The 21664-nt window shown below is 52.9% G+C and overlaps 1 protein-coding gene across 7 annotated transcripts in view; it reads right to left on the reverse strand.

Annotated features, from left to right (window-relative positions):
* Nucleotides 1–1273: 1273 nt before the first annotated feature.
* CCDC12 (coiled-coil domain containing 12) overlaps nucleotides 1274–21664 on the reverse strand; it is a 48493-nt gene continuing 28102 nt past the window's right edge. For 3 of the 7 annotated variants that reach the window (XM_024751441.1, XM_024751440.1, XM_024751439.1), the window contains 7 exons: nucleotides 17178–17245; nucleotides 6462–6541; nucleotides 4976–5167; nucleotides 4780–4841; nucleotides 4500–4534; nucleotides 3378–3454; nucleotides 1274–3280 (listed from right to left, as the gene is read on the reverse strand). In XM_024751441.1, coding sequence (XP_024607209.1) covers nucleotides 3195–3280; nucleotides 3378–3454; nucleotides 4500–4534; nucleotides 4780–4841; nucleotides 4976–5167; nucleotides 6462–6541; nucleotides 17178–17245 — 600 coding nt within the window. In that variant the 3' untranslated portion in view covers nucleotides 1274–3194. Of the gene's footprint in view, nucleotides 3281–3377; nucleotides 3455–4499; nucleotides 4535–4779; nucleotides 4842–4975; nucleotides 5168–6461; nucleotides 6542–17177; nucleotides 17270–21664 lie in introns of all 7 variants that reach the window. The other 4 variants (XM_024751438.1, XM_024751437.1, XM_024751443.1 and 1 more) reach the window with 4 other exon arrangements.

Below are 21664 nucleotides of genomic sequence, written 5' to 3' on the forward strand. Positions count from 1 at the left end.
TTTAAACACTGAAATTATCTGACTGATAATTCTAATGTCTGAAGTCTTTGCAACTCTCATGCTACCATGTTCTTTCTGATGTCCTTTGCTTTGAGTGCTTTGTTGCCTAGTATCTCTCGTGAACTTTTCTGTAAGCTATTCCTCTTTCTTGGAACTTTATTGGTGGGGATTCTTTGAGGACTAAGATGAATAAAGGTTCATTCAGGTCGGATCTGCATTTCCTTCTATCAAGTGTCTGAGACCACCACATTCTGGGACCACTGTAAATCGTGGCCTGAGGTTTCCCGTGTGCAAACCCACATGAGGGAGGGCTGCCTCAGTTCTCAAGGGATACTTTATTCTACTCCAGTAATTGGCAGGGTTCAAGTTCCCCTTGGGATGTCAAGAGTACAGACTGATTATTAGTTTACAGAGGGTGCTGCCCTTTGGGGCCCCACGAGGCACTGAGGGCCTCCAAAACCAAGGCTCGATTTCACCTGGCTTGTCAAATACCTCCAGAGCAAAGGTCAGGCTTCAGCATTCTGCCACTTCTCTTACCTTTTGGCCTGAGTATTCCATACTTTCTTGCCAGATCATTGATGCATTTAAAAAGCATTTGTCAATATTTATTTACCTAGTATTTTTAGCTGTTTTCCAAGGGAAGATCAGTTCAGGCAACCATCCTACCGAGATGCCAGAAACAGAAGTGATTGCTACTCCTTCTTCAAGTACCTTTTTTCTCCAGTTTTCTTTTCCCAAACGAATTCCTATCAGCTAAAGGACAGCTACCAGTACGTCAGGGCTCTCAACCTATCCCCTCTCTCTCCTTCTTTCTCTCTCTCTGCCACCTTTTGGATCTTCAACTTTACTTCCAATTTATTAATCCCTTCTTTGACTATAAGTAATCATTTAGCTCCTCCAGTGAGTTTCTTACTTTAATAAACATTCTTGGGCTTCCCTGATGGCTCAGCAGTTAAGAATCCACCTGCCAATGCAGGGAACACGGGTTCAAGCCCTGGTCCGGGAAGATGCCACAAGTCGCGGAGCAACTAAACCCGTGCGCCACAACTACTGTGTCTGCGCTATAGAGCCAGCAAGCCACAACTACTGAGCCCGCGTGGCACAACTACTGAAGCCCACGCACTCTAGGCCCTGTGCTTCGCAACACGAGAAGCCACCGCAATGAGAAGCACGTGCACCGCAACGAAGAGTAGCCCCCGCTCTCCGCAATGAGAGAAAGCCCGCACGCAGCAACGAAGACCCAACGCAGCCAAAATAAATAAATTTAAAAAAATAAATAAATAAACATTCTTTATTTCCAAGATTTCTAATCAGTTGTTTCTTATACCAAATCCCTGTTCTTGAGTTGTGTGAGATCAAAAAGTCCCTCTTTGATCTCACTGGTGATAAAACAAATGCTCATTTTAAAGCCTGTTAGGATATTATCGTTTTACTTTCTTCAAGTAGAAATTCTCCCACTTGTTGGGCTGCTGGCCATTCTTTCTGGCACTGGATTTTCTCATGCATTTTATAATTTTTGAGTGTCCCTCATGGGTGATAGTTTTTGCTTTTCTCTCTCCCGGCAGGGCCGTTGTTCTACAGGGCACACAGGGCTGCAAATGCAGAAGCAAACCTTTCATTAACTCTCTGGGCTCTCATACAGTGGGGATATCCTTACTCTGGTGCTGTGTGGGAGCCTAGTTGCCAGTCGCAGGTGTCTGAGTCCTACACTGCCACAGACAAACATCCTGCTTCCAACTGCAATCCCAGGAGGTGGGGGCATCTTTTCACCCTTTATTCCTAGGAAGGGAAGCCCAGCTCTAGACCCTGGCTATGCAGAGAGAGCCTGGCTCCAGTCCTGACACCTGTGGGACATGTCTGATCCCTGTCCGTTGTGGGAATCAGTCCTGGCCTTGTCTCACTGCTCACCACAGCAGTCAGCCACCTACCACTTCAGCCCTTACTCATAGCTGCCAGTTTCTGCTCCCTTCCCAAGAATTATCTTCTTAGAGGAGTTGCATAATTTTAAGTTAAACCATTTACTTTATTGTATGAGTGACAGTCTGTGTGCACACACTCCCTCCACCTCTACCGCCCGAGTCCTCAGCACCGTCTACCAGAGCTGGGCCATTGCGTTCCTAGAAGCTGGCACGGAGGGAGGAACACACCGGGATGACTCAGGGCAGGGGCGGGAGGCTCAAGGGGAAACCATGAAGGAAACTTAAGAGTGTGATCATCCTGGAGGAGATGAAACTCTAAATGGTCACAGGTACCTGGAGTCAGACTTGTGGCCAGCCGGTCATTCTGGAGAGTCAGCTCCACAGAGGAGGCTCACGGTCCTGAAGCCAGGACCTTGGGGACCCAGGGTCCAAGACCACCCCCAAAACCCAGGCTACAATACCCCAGTCTTTAGCAGAATGGGCCACCCTCCCCCATACGGGTGCCCTGTGCCAGGGAAGCCAGCGTCTAGCTCTGGCCGGTGAAGTGGGGAGACGGGCTGCTGGGGCTGTGGGTGGAATGTGAACGAGCAGTGCCAGGGGCCCCGAATCTGTAGTGGCCCAGAGTCGAGGCTTTGCCAAGGCACAGCTCACCCCCTTCATGGGCCCAGTCGCTTCCTTCTCACTGCGAGGGGGTCCACAGAGGACCAGAGTGGGAGCCTCTCCAAGGTATCCCACAAACTACTGTAAGGCCTATCTCTGTCACCCAAGGATTTTGAGATGATAACCGCTGACCAAGGACTGGACCAGAACCTGGACCCAGAAGGTCAGGCCTGGGCCTTCCCCACCCCTCCAGCCTCAACATGTTCAGCCCAACACAGGGCTTACTCATATTAAACATCACCTCTGCAGCTGCCCCATCTTGGGGCCCAAACCCAGAGTATCCCAAATATTCAGGAGGTTTCTGCCATACACAGGGGTCTGCTTGTTTCTATTTCCAGACATTAAAAAAATTCAAAATAACATATATATGTAGAGATACAGCAAGCCCACAGAGTTGTTGCTGGCTCTGCCCCAACTCAGCACGCTGGGGACCACTCAGGAGACAAGGAGCCGACCTCACAGCATGGGGAGGGGTGGGGTTCAGACTGCTAGGCAGCGAGTCACTGTTCTGAGGCCAAACTGGAGGTGATGGCAAGCCCAGCCCCGACCCTTGCCCAAGACCATCCTCCTATAGAACAGGCCTGAAGGGCGGGCGGCGAGGGGATAGGGCGTGCCTCAGTCGGAGTCACCAGCCTCTTGTTCGGTGGTGGTGGCCGCCACTGCAGAGGCCAGGTTGTCCTCCTGGCCCTTCAGCCTCTCACCTGGAAGGGTGGCAGACAGGAGGAGTGGAGAGGGGCCGTGTGTTTGCGCCACCACCCAGAGGGCAGGGAACGCTGCCTTACCAGGCCCCGCACTTACGGATCAGCTCGGCGATGGCCCTCTGGGTCCGCTTTTCTAGCTTCTCCAGCTTCTTGGCTACATCTCTCTTGAGGTCCCTGGAGCAGGGAGGCGGGAGGAGGCCGGAGGCTGAAGGCTGGCCTGGTGTGGCCTTGGGGCCTTCCCCTCCCACAGCCCCTCCGGCATCAGGAATCCCACTCAGGTGCCGGAGGTCAGGATGCTCCGCCCCCCTCTCTTTCTGTGTCCTCCAAAACCCAGCACCAGCCAACCTTGCCAGTCCCAGTGAGGCAGGGACTAGCACCACAGACCCACCCAACACAGGGGACCGAGTCAAGGTGTACAAGGCAGATGGTTCTTAGGGTCCTCTCTTTGTCTATTCCCCTTGGTCTCCATCAGGGAGTGACTTGCCCTGGCCCGCTGGGGGTCCTGCTCCTCCTTTGACCACACGTTCACCCTCACCACCAGGAGCTTCCAGAAGTGCACACACAGCCTATTCCCTCTGGATCTGGGTTTCCAAGGACACGCGCCCCATGCTTTTGTTTCATCATATCAGAACACCCTCAGCTAGTGCTGTACTTGACACAGAATTGCAACTGAGAGGGAAATGGCTGGTACCTCTGGCCCAAGGTAAAGCGAACACACGGCCCTCTCTCATCCTCTTTCTCTGCCCAGTCAAAGGGGCACCATGAAGGATGAGCATCCCCATTTCACTGCAGAGGGAGCTGAGGCCAAAGGGAAACAGGCTAGCTGGTGGCAGAACTGGCACAGAAACCTTCATCTGCCCTTCCCACCGTCTTGCCTCTACCCTACGGCTCCCTGAGGGCAACGGTCAGCCTTGTTCAAATGGAGCTCTCTGAGGTGGGGCGGGCCCTCATCCTTTTAGAAGGGACTTTTGGAGGGGACTGCTGAGCCCCCTCTGCCCGAGCCCCTCCCCACCCTTAGGTGTCATTCCCCGTCATGTCCCTCTCATTCTCCACTTACGTCCTTCTCGGCACTTACGTCAGACATTAATAATCTCCTGTAGCTGTATGTCTACATTGCTTGCCTCCTGTTGCGAGGCTGGGAAAGGCCCAGCCGGAGCCCATGCCTAACACCAAGAGTGTCCCAGTCAGTCTGCACTGGTCCTACATGGGCAACACTCACCAATCAGGCTTCCGGGGTGCGAGGTTGGCCAGGTCCTGGGGAGGGAGGAGACACATGTCAGGGCTGGAAGGGCTTAGCCCCAAGGGAAGTAGAAGACAGGGGACAGAGGTAGGAAAAGGGGAGAAAAGGGAGGAGGAAGGAGGGGGCTGAGGGGAAACAGGGAGGTAGAAAGGGAATAAAGATGTGACGAGAAGGAAGGATGTGTGAAGAGAGCAGGTGGGAAGGAGAAAAGGACCCACAGAAGGAGCAAGGGAGGATGGGGACACCCCCAGGCACTCACCACTTCCTCAATGATGGGCTCTGGCTTGGCGGCCTCCAGCTGCTCCTTCACCTTCTCTTCCACTAGAGGGCGCAAGACAACAACGGAGGCAGGTTGGAAAGGAGCCACCACTCTCCCAGATAGGCAAACTGCAGCCGCAGGTCCCTGGGAGAGTCTGGGCTTTCTTGCCCCGCCTCTCCCCTTGGCCCCTAACTACCTAGAGGTGAAGATCCTGCAAAGGCAGCTCTGGAGGAAGGGCTTGGGTTTCTCAGGACGAAGGCAATCCGGGGATGAAGGAGGGCCAGCAGGCGGCAGCCAGCTAGAGTAGATGGAGCCAAGACCTCTAGCCAGGAAGCATGGGTGCTTTTCTTAGTCCCAGGATCCCCCAGCTGGGAAATGAGACAGTTGCCTGGATATATCCAAAGTATGGTTTTGGGAAGGGCCTTGAGGACTGGCTTTTCCCATACCCTCCTGGGGCTCCTGGGCTCTGAGGACGTGCCCTGGGAATGGCCAGGGCACAGGTGACATTTCTTCCCGTCCCACTCTTAGATCTGTGCTCCCAAGACCAGTGGGGCAGCCACCTTGAGGAGTCCTGCCCACGTGTACCTCCCGGCTCCACCCAGCTGCCAACAGCACAACGGGCCTCTGGGTGGCCTGACCAGGAGGGCCCTGACCCTGTGGGGACAGATGTCAAGAACAACAAATTTGGGCTCCATGGGCTTCCTCTAACCCCCCTCACCATTGTCCCGGGTCTCCTCATGGCCCCTCTGCCCTGCCTCACCTCCCTCCAGCCACAAGTGCTGACCCTGAGACATGGGACCAGTTCCCCGTCCCTGTCCTCTGCCCTGCCTTACTCTCCCCACCATGCCACTGCCTCACCATGGCAAGGCCCAAACCATGAAGCAGATCACCTGGGAAGTGTGTGAACCTCAGGGCCGAAGGAGATGGGGAGGCAGACTGGAGTGTGGCTGAATGCGCAACACTTCACTCTTTTATAAGATAAATGTATCAATTGGTTTATTACTCATATAATTAAAAATTGATGAAAACAAAGAATAAAAAACACGGCCAGGGCCAGGGATCTGCATGATAAGAAGCACCCCAGCATCTCCAGCGTGGATGGCTCTGGACAGGCTGCAGCTGGCCAGATGCTCCGGCTGCTGTGCAGCTCCCCACACCGTGGTGTGACTGGGCAGCCTCCGGGCCAGGCCCTTCATCCCACCAGTGAGAACACCTCTGCCCATCCTTTGTGCTCTGGCACTGCCACGCCCCAAGCTGGGCGGGTGTCTACCTGCCCACTACTCTCCAAGCACCTGGATGGTCAGCCCGTCTTCAGCGTCTCTCACTCTGACCCTCCAAGGGCCCGCAGCACCCATCACCCTGCCCCTGCTGTCCAAGGGCCCCAGGGCCACTTCCACTTCTGAGCCCGGAGAGGTCCTCTGAGGGGATGTGGCCACTTCCCTCACAGGCCCCTGGAAAGCCTCCAAGGCAGGGCGTGAGCAGGGCGGAGCGGGCACAACAGGCCGCTTCAGTGCCCAGACGGCTTCTAGTCGTGCATCTGCCATGAGATGGTGACGGAGGGTCCTGGAGGCCCAGCTTCCAGCCCTGGCACTGCCAGTTATTCTCCAAGAGACGGTGACACCTGCCAAGGTGGAGGCAACCAACAGTGCCATGGAACAGAGGTGGAGATGCAGCCCACCTACCTGCGACTGGTTTGGCCTGGGGCACCCTTCTCTTCTTCAGGTCCTCATCCTCTGGGACATAGTTCCGCAGCCTGAGTTCCCTAAAGGGCAGAGAGAACAAGCAGAGAGAAAGTAAGGTGTAACACAGTCTCATTCACCTTATACAGGTTGCAGGTTGGCATGTGATGAAGCCATAGGAGCTGGCTACTTCCTGGACTTTCCTCTGGTCTCTCTGGAGAGGACCTGGTGAAGGGGGACAGCACAGGAACAGAAGCTTCACTGTGATAGGCTCCCTTCTCCGAGCCTCAGCCTCCTCATCTTCCAGTTAGCAGCCGGGCTGGGTGCTCTCCCAAAGCCCCACCTGCACTGTAGGTTCTCATCAAGAGCTGGGGTCAGGGGTGCACAGAGAGCATTCACTGGATGTCTCTCCAGCGTTATCTCCATTTGACGGTTACGGGAACTGGGGGTCAAAGAGACTGCACCATTTTTATAGGGTCATACAGCAGTGGTCGCAGCATCTGAGACAAGGCAAGCTGTGACTCCAAGCCAGGGCCAGAGCTCCTCCTCAAAGAGGAAGCCAGTGGTCACCCACTGGTTCCCCAAGCCCCACCTGCTCCTCAGAGCCTTTGTGCCCTGGAGCCTCAGCTACTGGTGGCAAGGGTCTGGTGTGCTGGCCAGCAAGGGCTGAGGGAACAGGCATGACAGTGTGCAAGGCTGGGAAAGCCACAATGCACCTGGACAGCCATGAGAAGTTCACATACCTCGCCCCTGCAAGGGGTTTTTTAAATCTACCAGAGCAGATCCCACGACCTCCTCTATGAAGGGGGAGCGGCCACAAGGAGCCAGAATGGCACACTGGGATTGACCAGCGACCGTGGTGTTGTTTTCCTCTTACTGCAGTCTCCTCGGGCAGGGCTGGCTGTACCAAGTGCTCACTGGAGGCCTCCCTGGCTCAGCAGCTAATCAAACCCCGACTCCCACACACAGCAGCCTGCCCGCAGGACGGGCCCTTGGCTAACTCCACAGAGTAGCAAAGAGAGTTCCTGGGGGCTGCTGCTTAATAAAGGCAAGACGGAGACACTGGGACAGACCATCTAGGCCCTGCGGGAGGCAGAAGTGGCCTCCCCAACCGGTTAGCCAGATGGGACTGGGATGTGGGTCCTCTTTCTTCCCCACTACCTCTTCTGAGCCCTCTCAGGACTGCTGGCGCCTCAGAAATCCTGGGAACATTTTCTCAACAGGAGGCCTCCTGTGGTCTGTCATCTATGGAACCCTCTGTCTGTGCCAGGGAAATGTGTGGCTGATTTCTCCAGCCCCTGGGCAAGCAAGCTTTTCCAGAAGGGAGGCAGGAGGTGCCTGTGGCTACACAGTTAGCAAGTGACAGTGGTCTGAACTTGGGGGTTTTCTGACACCAAATCAGTCCCCTATTCACCAGCTTCACCTGCCCCCCTGCCCTCTGCCAGGGCCCCCAGGGCCTGCAGTCCTGGGGCTTGGCTAAACCTGTGTGCCTGGGAGTAGTACCAGCATGGCCTGTGTGGAGGAAGCCTGCTGCCTACTCCCAGGGTCTACCTCCTCTAAGGAGCAGGGACACCATCCCCTAATGCCTGGAGGTAAATGCCAGGTCACTAAGGCACTGGGAGAGAAAGTGGGGCATGACCGGTACACTGACTTTCGTTTGTAACAGGGTGGGGAGAAAAGTGGAAGAGAAACTGGGTGTGGGAAGAAAACTGTGGGGATTCGTGAGAATAAAAAAAAAACTGTCACTCTCAGAAACTGGCTCCAGGGTCTTGTAAGAGATCAGAGAGAGGAGAGTCTGGTGGCAGCTGTACCCAGAGCTCACAGCAGTTACCACAAGCACCCACACCTCCAGCACCCACTGCTGCCCAGGCTTCAGAAGACTAGCCGGAATGAGGGAGGACACAGCAGGAGACACGGAGGGGCCAGAAGCAACAGGAAAGAGCAGCAGCATCTGGTGGGCTGGCTGCACAGCAACCACCCCCAGCACCCCCGGTAGCCCCGCTGGCCACTGTCCCCTGTTCTCCCCTAGAGCTGAGCACTGGTCAAGCACTCAAGAACACCTGGGTCCCAGTCACTGTGGAAGTGCCCCATGCTGGGCTCCGATTTTCACATCTGTAAACAAGAAGGCTATGCTGGGTGTGTCGAGCTCTGTCAAGCTAGGTTCAAGTCCTTCCCTGGTTCAGTCTGTTGAGAGATAATGAAGAGACTGACCCTCACTAATGTCCAATTAACTGCTCCTCCCACCCCACCCCTATTTACCACCAAATGGCAAAAGTCTCTGGAGAGGTCACGGGGCACTGGGTTCTGCTCTGGGGCCTGGCCTTTCTAACAAAGGAACAAGGTTTAATTCCCTCCTTCTGCAAACTTAAAAAAATCTGTGTGAAAAAAAAAAAAAATCTGTGTGTTGGTGAATTACCAGGGCAAACAAGGACCTGAGGGGCCGCAATCACAGAAAGAAGGGAAGTGCAACAAGGTGAGCCTGGCTTTGGGCATTTCTTTCCCCTTAAAGCACTTGTCTTTTTACAAGCAGAAGCTGAAAAGCCGAGAGACCAAGCAGAGCTTCCTGCGATCTCATGAGGCTGAAGAGACAAAAATTTGTGTTCAGTGAGAGGAAGCCTCTTCATCAGTCCTGAAAGGGTAGGTCAGGGTATCCATGTCTGCCAAAAGCTGGAATAAACTCCTTCTGGGGGAAAATAAACTATTCAAAATCCCAAATTATCTCTGGAACTTTTCATATGCAATATCCAGAATTCAATCAAAGCCAAGAGAAAAAAATAAAGATAACAGAAATGCACTCACAGGAGACCTAGATACTGGAATATAGTATCAGAAATGAAATGTACGTTAATTGAAATTATTAAAAGTTCAGGAAGGTATACCACAAGATCAAGAATTTTAGCAGAGGGCTTCCCTGGTGGTGCAGTGGTTGAGAGTCCGCAACAGGAGAGGCCACAACAGTGAGAGGCCCGCGTACCGCAAAAAAAAAAAAAAAAAAAAAAAAAAAAAAAAAAAAAAAAAAAAAAAAAAAAAAAAGAATTTTAGCAGAGATCTGAATTTCGGAAACTATAAAAATCAATCAAATGGAAATTCTACAAGTGAAAATAGAATCAAAATTAATAAATGGGTTCAACAGCAGTGTGGCTACTGCTAAAGAAAGGATTAGTGAACTGTAAGATAAGCCAGAAAACATCCAGGCTGAGGGACAGAAGTAAAAAAGTTGAAAAATACAGAAAATAACTTAAGAAACATATGGAACATGGTGGAAAGATCTAACATACATGTAATTAGAGTCCCCAAACCAATATTTAAAGAGATAATGAGTGAAAAATTTACAGAATTAATTAAAAACATCAAGCCATAGATTAAAGAAACTCTATGCACTCCAAAGAAAAGCGTAACTAGGCAAATCACTGTCAAACTACTTAACACCAAAGACAAATTCTTAAATTGGACAAAGACACCCAAACTTCAAAGGAGAAACTGAAAATGACAGCTGATTTTTCAACAGAAGCCATGAAAATCGTAAGACAATGGAGAGATACATGGGAAGGGCCAAAAGTAAATAAAATGCCACACCAGAATTATAAGGCTAGGTTAAACAGCCTTCAAAGAAAGACTTTTCCAGATAAAGAAAAATTGGGAAGATTAGTCATCAGAGGATCTGTTCTTTAAGAAATACTAAAGGGAATGCTTTAGACTGAAGGAAAATGATCTCATATGGAAGCATGGAACTCAGGAAGGAATGAAATGCATTCCTTGAGAAGCATGAAAGAGTAAATACGTGGGTAAATTTAAATGAATATTGACTGTATAAACAGTAATAATGACTTGTGGGATTTCAAATATAGCCACAACAGTACAGAAGACAGGAAGAGAGGCAAATGGCCGTAAAGTGTTCTGAGGTTGTGGCACTGTATGGGAAATGGTAAAATGTGACTTGTTATTAGACTCTGATAAGTTAAGGATGTATGTTGTATCGCTGTGGAGACCTCTAAAAGGGAAAGGAGTATATTATTAGCAAGATCACAGGAAGGACATGGAAAGATTAAAAACAAAAAATCCAAAAGAAGACCGGACTTGAGACACAACAGGAAAGCCAAGAAACAAACGGTAAGACAAGAGGGTCACGAGGTGGGCCCAGGCTGCCGTCCTGGGGGCTTCCCCCTGCAGTGACTGGAACTGCCACAGCTCTTGGAGACTGGGTGGGATGTGACCGCGCTCATCAGGCAGCACTGGCATCTGGAATTCACCCTTCTGGAGGCCACTAGAGCCAAACGCTGGTTCTGCTATCCCCATTTTAGAACGAGGAAGCTGCTCGGGTGAGAGGGTACAAGAGCCTTGGCCTTCCAACAGTGTGACCTGGGTTCAAATCCAGCTTTGAAGCTTTTGAGACAGGATGGAAAGTGTCATGCTTTCATTGGCTTCCATATGGAAATCAAAGGTATCATTTCTCATGAGGCTGTGGGTGACACAGAATGTGGACATCAACACTGCACAGAGTGGTGTCCTGCAGAGCAAAGGTCAAATCGCCCAGGAGTGCTACCTTTCCACTCCACACTGCTGCCCCAGAAGCCCCTTCCTAAACCCTGAGAGCTCTCTAACTGCTAGGAGGGGAATATGGCAGACTGTCCCAAAATGGGACGGTCAACCCTCCAAAGCCCAGAGAGTAACCCTTGAGTGCAGGTGGGAACGAGCAGCCCAGCAGCCCATGGCTGGGCCATGCCCAGCCGGCATGGCCTACCACGCCTTCTCAAAATACTGCGCCAGCAGATCGAAAGTGGTCCTCGTGTGGCCCACAGGGTGGCAGGGACGCGCCTGTCTCTGCACATTGCACATCAAGTGGCAGGGCTGGCCAGGACATACCCCAGCAGTTGAGGCCCAGCCAAAGAACAGCCTACTACCTGCCTCTCCAGTATGTCTGATCTCCATGAACTTGGCATTGTTACTAGTAAGTCCAGGAGACTGGCTTCTTATCTTACTGCTTATATCTACAGCCCTTTCTGCTCAGCACTAGGTGTGAAATGGACCTGGACTGAAATCTTCTGGATAAGGAAAGAAGACAGATTCCAACTGCACGGGCTCTTCCTATGCCTGAGGCAATGCCCAGACACTGAGGAAATGTGAGCCGATCCCCAGCTCTCCAGGAGCCAAAGGCAGATGGTGGAGAGAGCCAGGCCAGAGAAGAACCAGGAGCCTTTCAGACTCCCCCGGTCTAAGGCTGCAAAACAGGGGAGTCCTTTGCTAAGGTGCTCTGGAGGACATTAAGAGCCCCCCCCTGGAGCTAACCCTCTCCTAGCGGGGAGAGTGCATCATGCAAACCCTGGTTATGTGCCCTTTGGCCCATATGAACAACAGAACGCCACATGACCAAAGGGACGAGGAAGATGCTTTTTATGAACTTTTGTGTAATGAATGTCAAGATGTACTGTCAAATTGACATGAGCGAGGTGAGGAACACTAGTATGGCAGTATAGTGTGCTATCACGTGTGTAACAACAAGCATATGTATGTGGGGGGTTGGGGGGATATATATCAGCATATTTGAATATCTGTGCACAGCCCACCTCTGAAAGGAGCCAAGCAGCTGGCCCTCAAGGTGGTCTTGCAACTAGGAGGTTGGGAGTGAAGGAAGATTTTTTTCCCCTGTGTGTCTTTTAACACCTTTTGCATTATGAATCATGAATCCTTTACATACTCAAAAAATAAAATAAAATATATATAAAATACATAAAGATACACCCAGACATTACATGGATCATTATATAACCACTGAAAATAATGTCTGCAAAGGATTGTTCTGAACATACAACAGACAGAAAACAACAACCAAACGTTGACAGTGAGGGACTTCCCTGGTGGGCAGTGGTTAAGAATCCACTTGACAGTGCAGGGGACAGGGGTTTGAGCCCTGGTCTGGGAAGATCCCACATGCCGCGGAGCAGCTAAGCCCGTGTGCCACAACTACTGAGCCTGCGCTCTAGAGCCCGTGAGCCACAACTACTGAGCCCATGTGCCACAACTACTGAAGCCCACAGGCCTAGAGCCCGTGCTCCACAATGAAGAGAAGCCACCGCGATGAGAAGCCCGCGCACCACAACGAGGAGTAGCCCCGGCTCGCCGCAACTAGAGAAAGCCCGCGCGCAGCAACAAAGACCCAATGCAGTCAAAACTAAAATTAAGTAATTAATTTAAAAGTTGACAATGATTATCTAAGAGTGATTTTTCACTTGGTTATTTTGAATGTGCCAAGACCTAGTTCAGACAGGCCCCTGCCCAGCTGAAGCTGCCATTGCATCTGAGCCACATGGTCTACACCTACTCCCACCCAAGCTTCTCTAAATTTACAGGCTGAAGGGCTTCCCTGGTGGCACAGTGGTTGGGAATCCGCCTGCCAATGCAGGGGACACGGGTTCAAGCCCTGGTCCCGGAAGATCCCACATGCTGTGGCGCAACTAAGCCCGTGCACCACAACTACTGAGCCTGCCCTCTAGAGCCCACAAGCCACAACTACTGAGCCCGTGCGCCTAGAGCCTGTGCTCTGCAACAGAGAAGCCACCACAATCAGAAGCCCGTGTACCGCAACTAAGAGTAGCCCCCGCTCACCACAATCAGAGAAAAGCCCATACGCCGCAACGAAGACCCAACGCAGCCAAAAACAATAAATAAATTAAATTAAATAAAATTTTAAGTAAATAAATAAATAAATTTACAGGCTGAGCTTTGCCCCCAATCCACCTGAAAATGCATAGCTGATGGGCACTTAAAGAAGTAGAAACAGCTGATATGCCAAAACTCAAGGACTGAAAAATTAATTATGGCACTCTCAAAGAAATACTAATAAGCAGCCATTGAGAATTTTATAGAAGCATGTTTATCAAAAGATGATCAAGATATGGTATGTGGGGCTTCCCTGATGGCGCAGTGGTTGAGAGTCTGCCTGCCGATGCAGGGGACACGGGTTCGTGCCCTGGTCTGGGAGGATCCCACATGCCACGGAGCGGCTGGGCCTGTGAGCCATGGCCGCTGAGCCTGTGCATCCAGACCCTGTGCTCCACGGCGGGAGAGGCCACAACAGTGAGAGGTCCGCGTATTGCAAAAAAAAAAAAAAAACACAAACCACCACCACCACCACCAACAACAAAATAGATACAGTATGTGAAAAAGGTTACAAAACAGAAGGATATTCACAGATACAGGCTAATAGGATTGACTAAATTTCCGACAATTGAAAAAATCTTTAAGCACTTTCAATATCAATTTAAATTTAAAAAGAGGCGTGCAGTAAAGGTTTATGGCAGCTAAGTTGAATCCCAAAGGGCCCACAAGATGAGAACTGAAGTGGCCACACTGGCTGTCGGGGCCCAGGTGGTGGCAGGGCCCGGAGCCTGCACAGTTCACTGCCCCCCACTCTCCTGGGGCCCAATCTATCCCTCAGACCACTCTGGGGGCCGTCCTGGGCTGCAGAATCCAGGCTGCAGGCTGCCCAAGAGAAACACTGTCTCTCCACCGCACAGCTGTCGGCAGCCCTGATGCCCACCCCTCCAGCCCCAGCCAAGAGGACACATGGGACAAAGGCCACTGCACTGAGAGTGAAGGCGGTGCAACGGAACCAGGCCTGGCCTGCCCGGGAGCTCGCATGCAGAGAATGGGAAGGGCTCCGTTTCCCCATCTGTGACATGATAGCTGGATGAGCTCGGCTGTTCTCCACCCTGCCTGCACACCAGACAGGGATGGAGGAGGGGTCCCAGTGCCGGTCCCCTCCTTCTCAGCTGGGGGATCTTAGACGAGTCACTTCACTTGTGTGAACTGTGGTTTCCTCACCTCACGGTGGATCACAACGTTCCCCCAGAACAGGTTTAATGAGAAGGACTTTCGAGGCACTGGAGATCACAACATACAAGACGAAGACTGTCTTCCATGTAGAAAGGCCCCAGCCGTGCTCCCACTCTCCCCCTACACGAAGGGAAGCACCTGGCCCGGTCACACGTCGAGTCGGCTTCCCACGACACCACATCCCTTATACCAGTTCTCTCTTGATTCACTCTTCCACATTCTTGCGCCTAGTCCCAAGCAACAGGATCAGGAAAAACAGGGCGGCCGCAGGTCTCTGTGCTGCTGCCTCAGCACGAGTCACGGAGCCACAGTCCAGCCCCTCTATCCAGGGCCACGACATTCCGGCCTGGAGCGGGAGTGAGGTAACTCAGCAAGTGGGGGCAGGGGCCGCTCTGAGCATCACCGCGAGAGCTCAGCAATATCTGCTGGATCAAGCTGACGTCATGGGTCTGCGAGCACGCCCTGGTGCAAAGCCACCATCCTGGGGACCCAACTTGCAGATGCGAGAAGGCCTGGCATTTGTCAGCCTAAAGGGCTTGGGCACTGGGACAAGGCTGGGCCGGGCCTCAGCTGGGGTGGGACCTTTCTCCATATGGAGTTGGAGAACCGGTTTTCCATCCCCGAGGAAGGAAGGTTCGTGGCCTAGTTCCTTCTCCAGTACGTGACACTCACCCAGGGTGTCCCTGAATGGTGACAGCTCTGGCTGGGTGCAGACCTCAATCCTAAGCCAAGGGGAGGTGACGGCTGTGGCAGCTGAGGGTTTGGGGCTTGCTTGTTCAGGCACTTAAGACACGCTCCCCCGCTCCATGCCCAACAGAGTGTGCAACACCGGCCCTCTTCTCCTACCTGGTAGGGTGGCCACGACTGCTGGCCACAAACCCTACCCTAGACATACCTCCACAGCATACACTAGCCAACTTGCCATCAGGAGGAAGTGACTGAGGGCTTACAAAAAACAACAGCAACTGACATAAATGCCCCTTTTTGTGGCCAGGTTTCCAGGGCTGCCATATTACATCTTACCTAGGCGGCAAGGAGGGGGCTGTGTTAGAGATGAGTCATGGGCGCCCGTGCAATTAACCAAGAGGGAAGGTTGGCTGGGAGAGGGCAGATCCAGCCCAGAGGAGAAGCAGGGGTCCTTCTGGAGGTGGGAACTCGTCTTTCCTTCCCACAGAGGACTGGCCTACGCTAGTCGACCTTCAGGGGACTGACTCCCACTCAATGGGGATTTGGTTGTAGGGGAATACGGTAGGATTTATCCTGAACAGAGTAATAAAAAAAATGTTTAAAGGTATTCTGATCTATAGATTCCATGCAATACCAATCAAAACTCTAGCAAACTTTTAATTTATTTTTATTTTATTCTTTTTAGTATTAGTTTATTTTAAATAAGTAGGCAACAATACAAACACGTACACTTGAATGATGCCTACGTTCTGAAATTTTAAGAGGAACTGACATGAGACAGTCCATCCCTTCCACACTCCTTGAAATACCCATGCACAGGCCACTAAGGAATGGGTCAGGATGAAGGGAAGGGCACCGTCTCCAGAAAGCCACCCCCCCCTTCCTCTCCTGGTTTCCACAACACATCATTGTCCTCCTCTGTCACTCTTTACTCTCAGTCACCTTCAGCAAGCTTTAAAAATAGATATTAACAAGCTGATTCTAAAACCTGTAAGGAAAGCCAAAGGAACTAAAACAGCCACAATTCTAAATAGGTCTCCTTGGACAGATGGGTGGGAGCATGGGCAGAGAGGAAGGTGGGTGATTCTCCAGCATGGCTGGTGAGGGGTGAGGTCCTGGGGTGCCTGCCTCCAATCCTGCTGGATTTTCCCATTCCTCAGCCACAACCCCTGGCCCCACACTGTATCTGGTTAGACAACTGAATCTGCAAAATGACTCAAGGCTCCAGTCAGTAATCAAAAACCTAAGGACAAACCAGAAGAAAACCAAAGGGTCTCTGAGCAGTTACAACAGACCCACCCCCAAGCGCCCAAGTCTGCAGTCACTTGGCAAAAGAGCAATGACCTGGCCTTCGTCTCTGTCACCAGAGAGGGCCGCGTGCTGTGCTGGGGGGGCCAAGGTCCAACAAGACACCCCAGAGCCCAGTGCTAGGGTGACAAGGGTCCCTGCACCACCACTGAGCATCACCAGCCTCTCAGCACAGAGCTGTTGCCTCCTGTGATAACAAGGGAGATGGCAAGGACTCTGCAGGGCTGCTGTGAGGAAGGCGTGAACACACTTTGTAAAGTGTTAAGTCACACGTGCACAGACACACACGCGCCCCTGTGGACTTGAAAAAGCCCCATCTCGTCTGAGATCAGCTCCTGAATAAGAAGGCAGGGATGAGGGGCCTGCACCTGGGGAGGGTTCCACTCACACTGGTGAAGGAAACAGCAGGCTGTGGCGTCAGGAAGGCCTGCTTCCGAGTGCTGGTCCAGCTTCCTGTGGGGAGCACCCCTCCCCACCTGCTGCACCCCCTCAAAGCACAGCCCACTGAGATAAGCTTTCTCAGGGCATCAAGATCTACTCCCCCAAGTGAGCAGGCGCCCAGGCTGCTGGCTCAGACAGAGCTTCACTCACCAGGGAGAGTCTGGACCTGATTCTGCAGGTGCTGTAGAACCATGTCACCCAAAGTGTTTTCAGAGAAGAGTGAGGGGACATGAGGGTCTGGAATAAAAGGCTGGTGGCTAAGAGTCAGATAGCCAGTGGGGGAAAGGGTGCAGAGAAGGTTCCAACTGTAAGACTGTCCTGTCTGAACAAGGCAGCCATGGGGTGGAGAGGAAGCAACGGGGTAGAGACTGAACGCAGAGTTGGGAGGGTGTGGAAGCCAACAGCTACTGGAGGAGAGCGCAGGGCAGAGAGCTGCGTGTGAGGCATTACCTGTGCTTCTCGCCTTCCTCCTCCCCTTCTCTGAGCTGCTTGGTCTTTGGCTCCCCATCTTCCTTGTCCTGCAAAGGAAGGGAGAAAACGAGCTGCTCAAATTAACACTCCTTCCAGGAGCTAGACAGCCTGGCCAGGACCAGCTTGGCATTCCAGCCTCCAAGCGGGGCACATGCCTGCTGCAACTGACGGGGCACAATGCTGGAGCCACAATTCCCACCCCTCAACTCCCTCAGCAGAATTTAAAACCCATGACCCTGGGCTTCCCCAGTGGCGCAGTGGTTGAGAATCTGCCTGCCAATGCAGGGGACACGGGTTCAAGCCCTGGTCCGGGAAGATTCCACATGCTGCGGAGCAACTAAGCCTGTGCACCGCAACTACTGAGCCCACGAACCACAACTGCTGAAGCCCACGCACCACAACTACTGAGCCCACGCACCTAGAGCCCGTGCTCTGCAACAAGAGAAGCCACCGCAATGTGAAGCCCGCGTACCGCAACGAAGAGTAGCACCCACTTGCTGCAACTAGAGAAAGCCCAGGCACAGCAACAAGGACCCAATGCAGCCAAAAATAAATAAATAAATTAACAAAACAAAACAAAACCATGATCCCAGCCCAGGCCCAGACAAGGGTGGCCCTCAGAGAACACTAGCAGGAAGAGCTGGAAGGTCTTAGGTGGTGAGAGATGATGCTGGTCAGTGCCACCGAGGGCCCACGCTGGCAGGCCACCAGCCACTCTCATGCGTCAGGAGAGTCACCAGCAAGCAGAGCAGCACAAAAGCTCAGGTCTCCTGACCGCCACCCCCTGCCTTCCAGGCCAGAGGCCTCTCCAGAAACACCTATTTGGCTCCCTTTAGGAGCAGCATAACTCGAATTAGGACCAGGCTTGTAACAGGTTCACTCCTGCAATGCATTCAGGGGGACGGAGGGAAGGGGAATTAGTTTGAAGTTTCCATGGGAAAAGTTTCTAAATGTGGTTATCTTCCTCTTCCCCCTTCCCCACCTCTTTGTAAGTCTAGAGAAGCCATGTTCCTCTCAACCCTGACAGAGTATGCTTGCTCTCAGGTGCACCGAGGGCCCAGCAGAAGGACACCCCCATGCTGCTTCCACCTGCAGCAGGAAACACCTTCCTGGGCTTTCTTCCTTACCATGTGACCACTGCAGTTGGATCAGACCTGCCTGCAGACAAACGAACATGGAGGGCATGCACTGGGTGTGCTCTCGCATGCGCCCACACCCCCAGTGTCTGTCCTGAGAAAATCTGGGACAGAGCCCTGCCCGGGGTCTCCCTGCGTGCCAGGGCTGGCCCTCCAGAGGGGATCAATGTGCCCCTGATAACTGGCCATGACCTGCCTTTGACTTGCTGGAGCATGTTCCGAGGAGACACTTGGAAGCCCCTGCCATGGGGGACCTGCTGCAATGGAGAAAAGAACATATAAATTGTAAGTAAAATAGCTCCTTGTACCACCTCTCCTAGAGATTTCTTTATGTCACTGACAACGGCCTCCCTGAGAGTGGCATTTGCATTATGAGTCACTTCCTGCCAGTGTTCATCGTGGAGACCCTGGAAACCACCAGACTGCGCCATGCGTTGGCCACACACCTATGGGCAAGGAGACCACCCAAACCAGGCTCGGAGTCCTGGACGAGAGAAAGGTTTCTGTGATGTGAATAGAGCAAGGTGCTCCCCTGGCTCTCTCAACTCAGGGCAGCTCAGTCTCCTGGGGATGAGGCAGCAGGAACCACAACAGCTACATGAGTGAGGTCAACATGGGTCTGTGAGGTGGGCAGGGGGCTTCCTACCTTCCTACTAAGGGGTGGGCAGAATTTGGGTGTTACAGGATGGGGAGACAGGAACAGGAAGGGCACTCCCAGAGGGGAGCAAGCTTGAGCAAAGGCGGGGTGTGGTCTGAAGAACACACAGGTGGTTGGAGCAGCAGGCAGGGCGCAGGTGAATTCAGGTAAGGCTGTCAAGGGGTGGGGCCGATCACAGAGAGCTCTGGCCAGTGTTCCAGGGCAATGGGAGCAGAGCTGCTGGAGGAAGGACCAGAGGCCTTTCCCAAGAGCCTGCTGACGGGCTGGGCAGGGAGGCCCTGGGGCAGAAGCATTTGTTTGGTGATGGCCAAAGAGGTAAGGGGAGCAGGCGTACAAACTCTCAACTGAGAAACATGTTAAGGCTCCCCACATGGCTCCCAGGCTGCATGCACCCCTCCCTGACAAATGCTAGTGATTACGGGAAGCCAGAAGCCAGGACACAGGAACTAAAAGCTCCTTCCTAATTGCCAGCCAGTGGACTCCCTGATGGCCAGAGGTCCTGCAGCAGGGGAAGAAGGTGGCAGACACCTCCCCTTGGTGAGAAAGGACAGAGGTGGAAGAGCAGCAAAGGCTCAGCTTTCCCCCGAAGTGGGAGCCCACAGGAAGGCTTCTTTCCATGAGGGCCTTGTTAACCTGGGCCAGCTGGAGGCAGAGGTTGGGGACTGTGGAAACAGCCTTTGGGAGCAACTCCTTTGCAAACACCATGCACGTTCACAGCCCCTGAGCAAGGGCAAACTCAGCGGCGCAGCTGCCACCACCCTCCTGGGGTCCCGGAGACACTCAAGTGTCTCGGCAAAGGCCAAGTTATTCATTAATGAGAAAACACCCAATGATCTAAATGACATTTTAAAAACATGCCCCGCAGTCTGGTGGGCCGTGCAGACTGCTGAGGTTAAGGAAGACCCCAGCCTGGGAGGCTGTGCAAGAGCAGGGGCTCAAGAATGGTACCCATATGTGCGTGGAGCCGGAGCCGGTGAACAAATGAACAGGCCACATAAGTGCAGGGACGAGGCGCGCTCCAGTCGGCCCACTCAAAGGCAACTCAGGTAGCACGGTGAGCATCTCTGAGCAGGGAAATGGCTTTGGGGCAACCGTGGCCTAGGTCACAAGGCAGGACTTGCACTGCTTGGGACAGTGGTAGGAGGCACTGACCAGTTTCACGGCCCACCCAGCCTGAGAGACTCGAAGGCCCTCAGAACTGGAGGGCTCACAGGACCACCGCCTTCCAAGTCCTCAAATCAACCCATGGGGGAAGCTGGCAAATGACCACCACGGAAAGGAAAGATTGTCCCAAGGTCACAGAATCTGTCAGTGGTAGCTGGGGTTCTGGATCAAGGTCCTCCTGAACTCTTGCATTTTTGCCAAGGAGACGGGAGAGGCACTTAGTTTCTAAAACCAGCTCTGAACCCAGTCACCTCTCCCATGCTCCCCTCACAGTTCAGATTTGGCCACGTGCATTCAGACCAGTCACAGCCAGCCTGGGCCTAGGTCTAAGCCCTGGAGGACACCCATGGGAGTGCTGGCAGGGCCCGAGGTACACAGCATCCCAGGGAATCTAGAGACATTTCACCCACCCCCAGACCCTTAAATGTAACTCGCTGCCTAGCCCCGCCTACACACACCCTTCCCCAATCTCCCGCCTTTCTCCCTCCTTCCAACCCCATGTTCTGTCCCACCCTGATAGGTCCCCACCACAGCCAAGCCCACAGCTGTTCCCCCCACCCCTGCCTGCCGCCAGCTACCCGCTACACTCTGGAGAACACAGCAGCCTGCTGCACCCTCCTCCTCTTTCTAATCTATGTCCCCTACATCTCTCCCCACCTTACCCATCCACATGGACGGAGGGTGTCCTCTGCTCAAAGCTCTCACTGGTCCCCATACGCTCAGGAACAGCATTCTCCTCAAGGTGCAGCCTCCCAAGGCCTCAGCACTCTCCCTGTAGCCCATCCATACTGGCCTTGTCCAGAATACCCTGACACCGGACCCTCTGTCCCAAATCCTGATCTATCCGTTCTGACTACCCCAAACAAAGCCCACCCTCTGGCCAGTTCTGGACTCCAGCTCAAAGGCTACCTCCTCAAGGCAGCCTTCTGAGGTTCCCAGGCAACAGGCTCTGTCACTCCTCTGGGCCCAAGACACAAGCCTGTTGTCATTCCTACTCATCATCAGGCCTCTGTGTCCCTTCCAAGTCCCTCTCAGTGTGGGGACGTCTCCTAGAGCTCTTGTAGGCGTAGCCATGAGCCTGGACTACATCACCTTCATTAACTCTGTGCTAACTTAACTACCACTCTCTCCACCAACTCCAGAAGAGCCAAATTCCTAGAACACTGGTGGCTGGAGGGCAGGAAAGCCAAGGCCTAGACTGGGGTCCTCCCCATAGCCCGCCTGCCTGTCACTGGAGGTACCCCACATTTCTGACCCCGGCCCAGGTTTCCACACCTAGGCCCTGCCCCTGCTCTCACCTCCCTCAGAGCCCACAGGAGGAAGTGGCCTCTGAGGCAGGACTTCAGGGCCTCTCAAAAACAGCCCTGCCCCAAACAGAGCCTGACCGACCTGTTTCATAAAATTAGCGTTGTGCAAGATTGGTGTTAGTTCTTCTTTAAATATATGACAAGACTTCACCTTGGCCTGAAGTTTTCTTTGTGAGGTTTTAGGTATGGGGCTCATTAGAT

Source organism: Neophocaena asiaeorientalis, unplaced genomic scaffold (assembly GCF_003031525.2).
Source record: "Neophocaena asiaeorientalis asiaeorientalis breed wild unplaced genomic scaffold, Neophocaena_asiaeorientalis_V1.1 scaffold221, whole genome shotgun sequence".
In the NCBI taxonomy this organism is placed as follows: Eukaryota; Metazoa; Chordata; class Mammalia; order Artiodactyla; family Phocoenidae; genus Neophocaena; species Neophocaena asiaeorientalis.